Here is a 12,329-nt window from a genome sequence, read left to right as displayed (position 1 = left end):
GTTTGTTTTCAGTTCGAAAGTTTTTGCTTTGTTTTTGTTTGATTTCTTTCTCTTGTTTTCATTGTTGTGCTTTCTTCCCCTCTACTGATGCACTGCTACAGGTTTGTAGTTCTTCCTCAGCCGGTGTGTTTGGAGAGAGGAGTGAGTTACAAACTGCGTGTGGAGTTCATCCGTTATGCTGACAGGAACAGCATCATTACCTCGGCTAATGCCTTTGTACTTGTTGACTCTGTAAGCATCAATTAGTGAATTTATTCAGCTCTCGTGAAGGCTACACGTTCTGTCTAACTGTGACTTGTTCTTTCATCTCTTCGCCTCCCCAGATTGCCCTTCTCCCCCGTTACTCTTCTCTAGAGATGTTTACCGCGGGAGACCCCGCCTCCGTTGCACGAAAGCAGAGCTACGAGCGTTACCGCTGCCACGAGACTGCCAAGAGTGTGTCCCGTCCACAGATGAGTGAAGTGTGTGCTAAACTCATCACCAGCATGTCTGCCCTCATTAACGACGGCGCGCTGCGTGAGTGTCAGCACAGTTTGTGATGGGAATATCAGGGGGGGGTTTCACTTGTTCATGTTGTTATTAAGACAAGAACACTGATCCCACAGCTTGTGAGTGCGATCCTCAGGGTTCGCTCAGCTCTGAGTGTGATGTCCGTGGGGGTCAGTGCCGCTGCAGGCCCAACATATCCGGCCGGCACTGTGATAAATGTGCACCAGGAGCTTACGGCTTTGGTCCTTCTGGATGCAAACGTAAGATAAATATTTTCCTTACTGTCGTACATTAGTAACATTTTAATAAAATTCCTCTGTGTGTGTTCTACTGTGTAATTTTCCCCTTTGTTTTTTTTGTTTATTTTATTTTCTTCTTTTTTCTTTTCTGTTTGCATTTGTTTTGCTTTCTTTTACTGTATTTTTCCTGGTTTCTTTCTTTCTTGTTCTCTTTTTCTTTTGTTTATGCTGGTTGTTTTATCAGTAAATTTGTTAGTTTAACAAATTTACCCCCCCTGGGGTTAGTTCATTAGTAAATTGTGCAGTATGTTTTTTCATTATTTTTATTTAAATTTTTTTTTTTTCATTTTTGTTTGTGTATCTTGGGTCACCATACCTGGCCACAATTCTCTTTTGTTTTTACTGTTGCTTTAGTAATGTTTTATTAATTATTTGTTAATTTCTTTTTGTTTGTTTTTTGTTTTCTAATTTTTCTAATTTTTATTTAGTTTCACTTTATTTGATTTTGTTTGTTTATTTTTATTGTTATAGTTACTTAGTTTTTTTTTTTCATTTTGTTTCCTAGTTTTTATTTGTTTTTGTATTACATTTTTTATTCTTTGCATGTGTTATATCTTTGTTTCTTGCTTTTCTATTCTATCATTTGTGTCTGTGTTTCTCTCTTTCTTACTCTCTGTGTCATTAATCACTTTCTGTCTCCTTAGTTTGTGAATGTAGTTTGGAGGGCTCTCAGAGCCGATTCTGTGAGCAGTACTCAGGACAGTGTCCGTGTCAGGCCGGTGCGTTTGGTCAGCGCTGTGATGGTTGTCAGGCTGGACACTGGGGCTTCCCGAACTGCAGGCCGTGTGAATGTAATGGACATGCTGATGAGTGCCACCAAAGGACTGGAGCCTGCATCAACTGTAGAAGCAATACAGCCGGGGATAAATGTGATAGGTACAAGGGGAAAAACAAACATTCTTGACATTTTTAAGCTGTATAGTTAAAATTAGTGCTGTCAAATGATAAATCATGATTAACTGCATCAAAAAAGGGTTTTTGTTTACAATATATATAGCATTTACGTGTACTGTGTATATTTATTATGTATATACAAATTCTTTAATATATATAAACATTACGTTTTTCTTAAATATATACATGCATGTGTTTGTGTTTATATATACATAATAAATATACACAGCACACATACGCATATTATTTAAACAAAAACTTTTTTCTTGCATGCAATTAATTGTGATAGCACTAGTTAAAATGATAATTATTATCGTTGGAGGACACTTAAAAGATATTTGAGAATATAGCCTTATAGGAAAAGGGTTGATTTTTCTTGAATGGTCCTCTGCCTGATCTAATGTAATAAATACCTCTTGTCACAGGTGTGCTAATGGTTACTATGGAAACCCGGCTCTTGCTTTAGGAAGTCCTTGTCGGCCTTGCCCCTGTCCTGAGGGCCCCAACAGCGGACGCCACTTTGCCGCCTCTTGTTACCAAGACAACCGCAACCAACAGGTGGTCTGCAACTGCAACCAGGGTTACACAGGTATTTTTAACCACGGAATTTTTTTTCCTTACACAGATGGATGGAATCAAGTGGAATTAAGATGAGGTCTGGGTCACGTGCAATTATGGATGCATAATTTTGCATACATGCAACAAGAGAGTGTATACGTCCCAAATTAATAAGTGCTTGAATTGGGCTTTATAGCGCAGTTTAACACCCTGAGTCCATCTGCATCTGGATAGGATGCAGAAAATAACATAATCAGAGATAAAGGCCACTGTCACTCTGATCAGCCAGTGCAGTGATCATGTGTGTTATCTCCTGTCCCCTCCTCAACTGGACACAGGGATTGTAAAGCGCTCTGCAGGGGCAGTCCTCAAGCGTGAGTAACCATGGAGACCCACCCCACCTCTGCTGCCCATCCTCAGCCCATCCCGTCCCTCTCTAGTGCATGGCTCATGCACTTCACACCTTGCATGTATATTTGCAGAACCCTGTGAAACAGCCGTATGTGACTGAGCAGTGTTGGAGAGTAACTAACTAAATGTAGATAGTAGTTGTTGTTTTTTTAAAAAACTGAGCTTTCCAGCTGAGCAAAATTAAATAATAATAAATAAACGCTTTAAATGTCTTCTCTCTCTTTCATATTAAGCACTGAAGTCCAGTTTATTTAAATGCAGAGTCTTAAAGGGATAGTTCACCCAAAAAATTTAATTATCTCATTAATTACTCACTCTCATGTCATTCTGATCCCATAAGGCCTTAATTCGTCTTCAGAACACAAATGAAGATATTTCTGATGAAATCCAGGAGCCTTGCATAGACAACGCAACTACCACGGTCATGGCCCGGAAGGGTAGTAAGGACAGTTTATGTATAATACAACAATTTATTCATATGCAAAAGGAGATGTCATGAACATAACGGAGCGGTAAACACTCTCATACAGTATATGTTTCAAACTGTTGAAACAACATGAGGGTGAGTAATGACAGAATCTTCATTTTTGGGTGAACGTATCCCTTATCTGTTTAAACAGATCATTTATTATTTATTTATTTATTATCTATTTATTGCAATCATTTTACAAAGTATCTATCACAAGTTAACAGTTAATCACTGTTCCTTTGCCAGCTTTTGAGCCAGAGAAGCAGGCGTCTGTCTCTATATAGCACTTGGCTGCAAAGACACATGAACATTGCAACAGAGTGAATCATAGCTTCCTTTTTAGACAAAATTAAAATTACAGCTAAAGTAAGATAACTGAGCTATTAATGTAAAACAGTAATTTTCACTCTGATGCTTTGTACCTCTTTACTCTTCAGGAGATTATTATACTAGTGCTCAGATTGTTTATTATGATTTGGCATTAAGATTAAAAAAAATTTCAAGACATTTTCAAGAAATCTTCTGGAGAGTTGTTTTTCAAAAGCTGCGAGTTATGTTATTTCTATTGCTTTACATTAAGATCTTATGTGTGGACCTGCATTCTTTACATTTTCATTTAAATGTTCATTTCACCGATCTATTAATTTAATGTCATAACAGAATATTGTTCTACTATTTAAAAAACAACACCCCATATTTCTACCAATAACGATTGTATTTCAAATTCTGTTTAACACCTTTTCTATTAGATATGTGAACCTAAAATTGCCTATATTAATTATAAAGTTTTGCTCAGTTACCCTATAAAATAAATTGTGCGTGACCATGAATCTGGAAGTGCCGTATCTCAAAAATACTTTCCCGCTGTGACAGTTTTAATGCTATTCTCATGAAGAAAATATGAATAAATGCAGTTCAGCATTAAAAATGTCCACCAGATGTTATTTTTCTTTTCACATGAAGTCATTCGCTCTGTTCAACAATATGTTATGAAATTCTGTCTTTATACCACTAAAGCCCTACTTTCTCCCTCAACCAGGTCCACGATGTGACGAATGTGCTCCGGGTTATTACGGCGACCCCTTTAAGTCCGGTGGACGGTGCCAACCTTGTCGGTGCAGCAACAACATCGACCTATCAGATCCTGAGGCATGTGACAAGCGTACTGGCCAGTGTCTCAAGTGCCTGTACAACACCGAAGGACCGGACTGTGGCATGTGCAAGAGCGGATACTATGGAGATGCTTCCCGCCGCAACTGCCGGAGTGAGTCTACCTGGGTCTCGCATTGCTTTCCTACATTAAAGTGTACTTTTAATATAATAAACATATCAATGCTTTCACCAACCCAGAGTGCACTTGCAACTTCTTGGGCACGGAGCGCAGTCAGTGTCTGTCTCGAGATGACTGCGTGTGCCAGCGTGCCACGGGACAGTGTCAGTGTCTGCCTCATGTTATCGGACAAACCTGTGATCACTGCGCTCCCGATTACTGGAACCTGGCGAGCGGACAAGGCTGTGAGTCTTGTGGCTGTGACCCCAGCAATGCCTACACATCTGCCTGTAACGAGGTACCGCTGGCGCACAACACAGCTCACAATCAAATATATACATGTAAAACACCATTCAGAGGTTTGAGGTCGATAATCTTTTTTTGTTACACTTTAGAATAGGGAACACTTATTCACTATTAACTATAACTTTTTACCTCAATAAATTCCTAATGTGCTGCTTATTAATAGTTAGTAAGGTATAACTCTATAAACTCTGTTCTTTTGAACTTTCTGTTCATCAAAGCTTAAAAAGGCTTCTGGAAAAATATTACGCAACTGGTTTTAACATATATGATAATAATACATGATTTCTGAAAGATTGTGTGACACTGACGACTGAAGTAATGGTGCTGAAAATTCAGCTTTACCATCACAGAAATAAATTTCATTTTAAAATATATTAAAATAGAAACAATTATTTTAAAATGTAATAATATTTTACATTATACATTTTTTTTCTGTATTTTTGATCAAATAAATGTATCCTTGATGGACATTAAAAATATACAACAAACGGACTATAATTTGCAGACTACAAACTTTTGAATGACTTAACAAATATTACAATTCTGGCCAATATAGAGCAATTATCATATTTATGTTATGGCTGATAAATAGATCATTTTAAAAATCTATGCAGTTTTGCTTAAATAAATGAAGCATTCTGAAGTATCATGAAAACTAGATATTCATTTTGAAATTCCCTAAAGATTACATTTAACAGCGTTTTTACATTTTAAGTGAGTATGAGATAATGGAAAAATTATCTAAATGAAAAAAACTGAAGAAAAGAGTATGAACAATTAAAAATCCATTATTGACCAAAAAATCAATGGGGAATCAATGATCCAAAAATGTAAAAAAAAAATGTCAAACAGATGATAACCAATATCACATTCATATATCCTCTCTACTTTCAACAACCCTGCAGTAATTTTAAATAATGCTATCCTCTTTTTAAACCCAAACCTATATAGTTCACAGGTCAGTGTCAGTGCCGGGTTGGGTTTGGAGGAAAGACCTGTAAAGACTGCCAGGAGAACCACTGGGGTGACCCCAGAGTACTGTGCCGAGGTACCATGATACTCTTAGAGCAGTTCATATCATCTTTAATGTTATCGTATGTCATTGTCTCCAATGCTGATGCACAGTTTTGATTCGCAATTAATCATAATTGGCAAAACCCAAATGATGTGGTTTCTTGTCTCCCCACAGCCTGCGACTGCGACCCCCGGGGCATCGAGTCTTCTCAGTGTAACCGTGTGACTGGTCACTGCGTGTGCCAGCAGGGAGTCTCTGGCGTCCGCTGTGATCAATGTGCCCGTGGTTTCTCTGGCACCTTCCCTGATTGCAAACCTTGCCACCAGTGCTTCGGAGACTGGGACCGCATCGTCCAGGATCTAGCAACCAGAACCAAAGCGCTCACAGATCGAGCCAAGGAGCTTCAGACCACCGGCTTGACTCGAGCCTTTGAGAGAAGATTTAAGGAGTTGGAGGACATGCTGGCACAGGCGAGGGACATTGTTAACGCCCGCAATGCCACCGCTGAGGCTGTGACCACCCTGATGGGAATGATCGAAGATCTCAGGTACACTTAGAGGGCTTAGAGGGAGATTCGGACCCTACATTTTTGTATATTGCTTGAAAGACTACTTGAAAGTGTTAGAGATAGAGATTATTATATTATTGGGAATGTATTTTGGGAATTATACATTTATATTTAGAATTATATACTTAATTATATTTATTAAAATTCAATTGAGAATTAATTGTAATATATTTAATTAATAAGAAAATGCCATTTTCAGTAGCTAATATATATATTTATTTATTTAATTTTTTTTTACAATTTAAGCATTAAACGTTTAGTTCACCCAAAAATGAAAAATAGCCTGTGTTTTACTCACCTTCGAAGCATCCTTGGTGACTTTCTTCTTTTTTTATATGAATCTAATTGGACTTATATTAAAAATTGTCCTGGCCTATCCAAGCCTTTCATTGGAGATAAACGGGGGTTGGCTGTATACAGTTGAGAAGATGTGAAATAAAGTGTGCATATCTTTAGTAAAACGTAAATATAGGCCTTCTGTAGTGAATCCATGCATTTTCTAAAACAAATATCCATATTTAACACATAATAAACACTTTTTTCTCACTACCACTGACTATGGTAAGAAGAAGTTTAACTACTTACCTACCCACTTACCTAAACTTTCGTATAAATATAATTGTAAGTATAATTTCAGATTTGACCCCCCGTTTGAGATGAGTTTAGTGAGTTCGTCAGCTGTCTTTCTGTCTGTCAGAGCTCAGATTGGTGAGACCACGGACACACTGAACCAGCTGGAGGGAGACCTGACCGCTGTGCAGGACAGCAACTATGAAGCCAGTAATGCATTAAGTACCCTGGAGAGAGAAGCAAAAGAACTCAACCTGAACTCAGATCAGCTTAACCGCCAGCTTGACATCCTCAAGAACTCCAACTTCTTGGGTTGGTCACTGATTCTGTATTACTGTAACTAACATGAACTATCAGTACCCCCATTATATCCTAAATATCAAAACAAGCAGCATTAACTTTTATTATCTAACAGAGAACAATCCATTGACTGGTCAAACTAGGAAAACGTGCTATCTAACCTTTGGTATTTCCCCTCAGGTGCATATGACAGCATCCGGGCCTCGTTCAACAAGTCACGTGATGCAGAACACCGCGCCAACAGATCAACCACTGACATTCCCAGCACAGTGAGCCAATCGGCAGACACCCGCAAGAAAACAGAGCGACTGATTGCCCAAAAGAGAGATGATTTTAACCGGAAAAATGCTGCCAACAAGCGGACGCTCACAGACTTAAATGCTAAAGCTCAGAATTTGGACATAAAGAAAATCAATGAAAAGGTAAGCTGGATGAAACACAACAATTGTAACCAATTTAAAAGTATTATATGTTTTAAATGTTATCAATAAATACCAATAAATGCATGTCACTGCAGTTTCCAAAAAAAATCAACACTATAGCAAGTAAAACTCAGACACCTTTCATTCCTTTTCACACAATTGTACAGTTTTGATTAATAAAATGTCATTTTCACACAATTACTTGAAGAATGTCATTTTATGATTTCAAAATAACATTAATACGCTGTGAGATTTGTTTGGTGGCTCAAGATTACTTTGTAGGCGAGGAGCTCTGGTTTTGTGTAAAAGGCTTGGATTTGGTGTAGGGCATATTTCAAACATAATAGAGCATTAACTTTTAGCAACGGATCCTGGATATGTGAATTCTGAACTGACGCAATATGTACCTGAAGCAATGCAATAAAAACATGCCAGGATTCACGTATTGAACCTGTGTTTTAACACCACTCTGTGGACATTTCTCTGAAACTGCGACGAAAGGTTCAGTAACTGTTTTGCACAAAAAGTGACACCAGGTTGAATATATCTCTTGTTTTATTGTTTTTGTAGGTGTGTGGAGCCCCTGGTGACACTCCATGTGTGGACAGTCCTTGTGGCGGTGCCGGTTGTCGTGATGATGAAGGCAAACGCCACTGTGGTGGTCTGAATTGCAATGGAGCCGTTGCAGTGGCTAACAACGCCCTGGATAGATCCAAGCATGCAGAAAAAGAGCTGGACAAAGCCATGGGAGTAGTGGAGGAGCTTTTCAAGCAGGTAGAAACACTTTAATTAATGTGACTAATGACGAGCATGATCTGGCCTTTTTTCCGAGCTTCAATTTTATGTTGTCTTGATGGTCTTATGAAGGTGGCAGATGCTAAGACCAAAGCTCAGGAAGCTAAAGATAAAGCCCAGGCAGCTTTGGAAAAAGCTAGTGATACCAAAAACAAGGTGGATCATTCAAACAATGACCTGAGGGACCTCATCAAACAAATTCGTGAATTCCTCATGCGTGAGTTTGAATTATATTATATATTATTATATGCAGAATTTTGTAAACATTTGTTTTATCTGTTTTCTTTCTTCAAACCACTTGTTATTTTATTTTATTAAGAGAATAAAAATGAACAACAGCAATAAGAAAATTAAAGTACATAAAACTAACATTTTATTTTTAGTATACACTTTTAGAACAGCTTTAAATTATTATTATTATTATTATTATTATTATTATTCCATTTCTGATCTTACTACTATTTACAAATGATCAAAAATAACTGCTGAATTTTACACAAGTAAATTTTTTTAAGTATATTATATTATATATATTAGTATATTATATAATATTATATTATATTATATCACATTATATTATATTATATTATATTATATTATATTATATTATATTATATTGATAGAAAGGAAAATAAAATAAAGTGCATAAATTATATAATTATAATTTAAATTATATTATAATATATTATATTAAGACAAAAGAAAAAAGAAAGTAAAATGCAAAATGCATAAAACACTACTCTTGTACTAAATTAACACATTTTCAAAACATTCATCAATAGTAATATGATTTTCAAACATTGCAGTGGCATTTCATATTCTGTCTAATTTTTTTTTGTATATCTTCTCATGGAATTTTAACTTTGAACTTGAGCTCTTTTGAGCTCATTTAAATGTCATGTTGTATGTTTGCAGAGGAGGGGGCAGATCCTGACAGCATTGAGGCGGTGGCCAATCGGGTGCTTGAGCTGTCAATCCCTGCTTCTCCCAGGCAGATTCGGCACCTCGCAGATGAGATTAAAGACCGCGTCAAAAGCCTGTCCAATGTGGACGCCATTCTGGAACAGACCCAGAACGATGTCCGCAAAGCAGAAAAACTGCTGCTGGATGCCAAGAAGGCCAGGTGACTACCTGCACATCTGTTTTTTTTGCACAGTTTTGTACATCTCTTTGTAAACGTAAATGCAAATCTGTTGTTTCGCTCTAGGAACAAGGCGGAGGGAGTAAAGAGCACGACTGAGAATGTGAAAAAGGCCCTGAACGATGCCGGCAGGGCTCAAGCAGCTGCAGAGAAGGCCATTCAGAAAGCTAGAAATGACATCGGCTTGACTCAGAACAGACTAGCACAGGTAAAACAACTTTAATTAGAAATAACTGCTCCTAAATTGATCGATTTTAACCACAAGTGTTCTTACAATCCTTCTAAAGATCCAGTCAGAGACCACAGCTCGTGAGAGAGATCTTAATGATGCTATGGACAGATTGGGAGATCTGGGACGCCAAATAGAGGCTTTAAAAACCAAACGTGCCAACAACAGCCTGGATGCAGCCCGGGCTGAGGAGACAGCCACTATGGCCCGGGACAAGGCCAATGAAGCTAAAGAGGTGTGTGACGGTCATTTGCATGTCATTGAGTGTTGAGTTAACCAGAATTTAGAGACTTTATTGTCTGTTTTAGATCCTGGATGGTGAGCTGTCCGATAAGTACCGTACTGTTCAGGGTCTGATGGACAATAAGGCGAAAACTATGCAGGACGCCAAGCAGAAAGCAGAGCGCCTAAGAGACGAAGCCAAGGAGCTGCTAAGGGATGCCCAGGATAAATTACAGAGACTGGCGGGTAAGTGAGTGAGAGACATGCAGAAAACTGGAGGAAGATCTTATTAGTCTGTTTAAAATAGTTTTAGAAGAACCTGTACAGTTTGATCAGAGAAGTGTTTTACTAGCATCAGCATTGAATTGAAGGACTAACATGAATTTCTGTATTTGGTTTGTCCCTTATAATTTATGTTAACAATTAAATGTATTGTAAAACTGTTGTGTAATAATTAAATAATATTATAAAATGATGACTCACAGAGATTTACAGTACAGAGCTGGAGTAAAATAACACATATTTTAGTAATTCAGTATTTATTATTTCATATAATTTTAATGTATTAATTTAAGAAAATAAGTTGATATATATTATTTATTTCATAATATTTTCATAATTTGAGAAAATATATAAAATATACAATTTTATCTTATAAAAGATATTATGTTATATATGTATGTATATATGTATCATATATTCCTTTTTTAATTTAGGTAGATTTATGACACAGAGCTGGTCTAATATAAAAATAAATAAATGACAAATATTTCAATGAGTAAATAAATAAAAACTAGTCACATACATTTCTAAAAATATAAACAATAAAGTAAATATTATTTTTTATCATTAATATTATTTCTGCATTATAAATATTATGTTGTGAACCCATTTCTTAAGCCTACCTTTCAAGTAACTGAAAAACATAAAGTGCCCTCTTGTGGAGATCAGTAAAATTGATCTTGTGCCATTTTCTTGGCAGTCATTGTTTTATTTCCTTGTCATTCTGGTTTTGTTGGTGTTTTGGATAAACAGAGCTTGAAAAGGACTATGAGGAAAATCAGAAGGTATTGGAAGGAAAAGCCAGGCAGCTGGATGGCCTGGAAGATAAAATGAAGGCAATCCTGAACGCAATCAATAAGCAGATTCAGATCTACAACACCTGCCAGTAATCGGTCACAGGAAGGAAAGCCCAACAGCTGGACTGCTGCTGTCTTTAAAAGTTCACTACTGTCTGAAAGGATCTGTCATTTGACTTTTTTCCCAGGCTGCTACAGTTTTTGCCAACAAAAGTACAAGACGATGCCAAACTGCCACCAGACACAATGTCTGGAACAAATGTTGTTTTAATGAAGGGCTACTGTTATACAAAAAAAAAACTGCATTAATGAATTGAATGCTTTGCAGATGTTCACATGCGTCTTGTATGCAAGCAGTATTCTACTTGGTATTAGAAATGTGCTTTTAAATACTGAATGCAGTATAAACAAGATACTGAGTTTGAGCTTGAATGTAAGAGACACTGAATCACGGCACAGAAGTTTTATTGTATAGATTTTCTGCTTGCCCTTTTTCTTTTAAAACCGGTATAGCTTGGTATTAACACTTGTTTTCTAATGAGAAATATACGTTTGTTGTCTTTTGAGAAAATAGTTTCTGAACATCCGTCTGAAAAAATACAGTAAAAGACATTGTTCGTAAGGAGTTGTCCATGTATCATGTACATTGATGTACACTGTGTTTCTTCTCACGATAAATAACACAAATAAATAAAATCCCTGTGTGATTTCTATACGTTGTCTGTGTGATTGTTAGCCTGTTACATGTAACCCAAATTTATAACAATATATATATATAGGAACAAACTATTTCACTAGTTGTGAGAACGTGTCTTCCTTCCAGATCATGTGAACACCATCAGATACAAAAATAATGTGGCATACATTTCATTGCAGGATGGTTTTACTATTTTTTTTTTTAGCTCATTTCTCTTAAAATGGGAGAAATTATATGGCAAACCCAAACAACTTATTTAGCATAGTTTAGCATGCAACATTGTTTATCGATAAGTATGTTATGCTCACCAAAGCTGCACACAGTAAAATATTGTAATATGATTCTATAACAATGTTCTGTTGTATTGTAAAATGCCGTGTATTTCTGTGATGGTAAAGCTGAATTTTCAGCATCGTTATTTTAGTCTTCAGTGTCACCTTAATATGCTGACTTGGTGCTCAAGAAACATTTTTTCCTATTATCCATTGATAACGGTAGTGCTGCTTAATATTATATAAGAATTATATGATTGATAGACAGTTGCGCTTCTTTATAACATCATAAATATCCTAGCAAATATCCCGACTGTCAAGAT

The 12,329-nt window shown here is 36.7% G+C and overlaps 1 protein-coding gene across 3 annotated transcripts in view; it reads left to right on the top strand.

Moving 5' to 3' along the window:
* Window positions 1-11,750, top strand: part of lamb2 (laminin, beta 2 (laminin S)) — a 33,033-nt gene extending 21,283 nt beyond the window's left edge. For 2 of the 3 annotated variants that reach the window (XM_043224189.1, XM_043224188.1), the window contains exons 17-35: window positions 102-231; window positions 324-516; window positions 606-749; window positions 1,433-1,664; window positions 2,108-2,271; window positions 2,579-2,614; window positions 4,160-4,384; window positions 4,471-4,688; window positions 5,648-5,744; window positions 5,886-6,258; window positions 6,977-7,161; window positions 7,330-7,571; window positions 8,142-8,345; window positions 8,439-8,583; window positions 9,282-9,489; window positions 9,574-9,715; window positions 9,795-9,971; window positions 10,045-10,204; window positions 10,994-11,750. In XM_043224189.1, coding sequence (XP_043080124.1) covers window positions 102-231; window positions 324-516; window positions 606-749; window positions 1,433-1,664; window positions 2,108-2,271; window positions 2,579-2,614; window positions 4,160-4,384; window positions 4,471-4,688; window positions 5,648-5,744; window positions 5,886-6,258; window positions 6,977-7,161; window positions 7,330-7,571; window positions 8,142-8,345; window positions 8,439-8,583; window positions 9,282-9,489; window positions 9,574-9,715; window positions 9,795-9,971; window positions 10,045-10,204; window positions 10,994-11,130 — 3,412 coding nt within the window. In that variant the 3' untranslated portion in view covers window positions 11,131-11,750. The remainder of the gene's footprint in view (window positions 1-101; window positions 232-323; window positions 517-605; window positions 750-1,432; window positions 1,665-2,107; window positions 2,272-2,578; window positions 2,615-4,159; window positions 4,385-4,470; window positions 4,689-5,647; window positions 5,745-5,885; window positions 6,259-6,976; window positions 7,162-7,329; window positions 7,572-8,141; window positions 8,346-8,438; window positions 8,584-9,281; window positions 9,490-9,573; window positions 9,716-9,794; window positions 9,972-10,044; window positions 10,205-10,993) is intronic. The other variant, XM_043224191.1, reaches the window with a different exon arrangement.
* The last annotated feature ends 579 nt before the right edge of the window (window positions 11,751-12,329 follow it).

Source organism: Puntigrus tetrazona, chromosome 23 (genome assembly GCF_018831695.1).
Source record: "Puntigrus tetrazona isolate hp1 chromosome 23, ASM1883169v1, whole genome shotgun sequence".
Taxonomy (NCBI): Eukaryota; Metazoa; Chordata; class Actinopteri; order Cypriniformes; family Cyprinidae; genus Puntigrus; species Puntigrus tetrazona.
The sequence above is the reverse complement of the archived record's forward strand: the minus strand, read 5'-3'. Positions and strand labels throughout refer to the sequence as shown.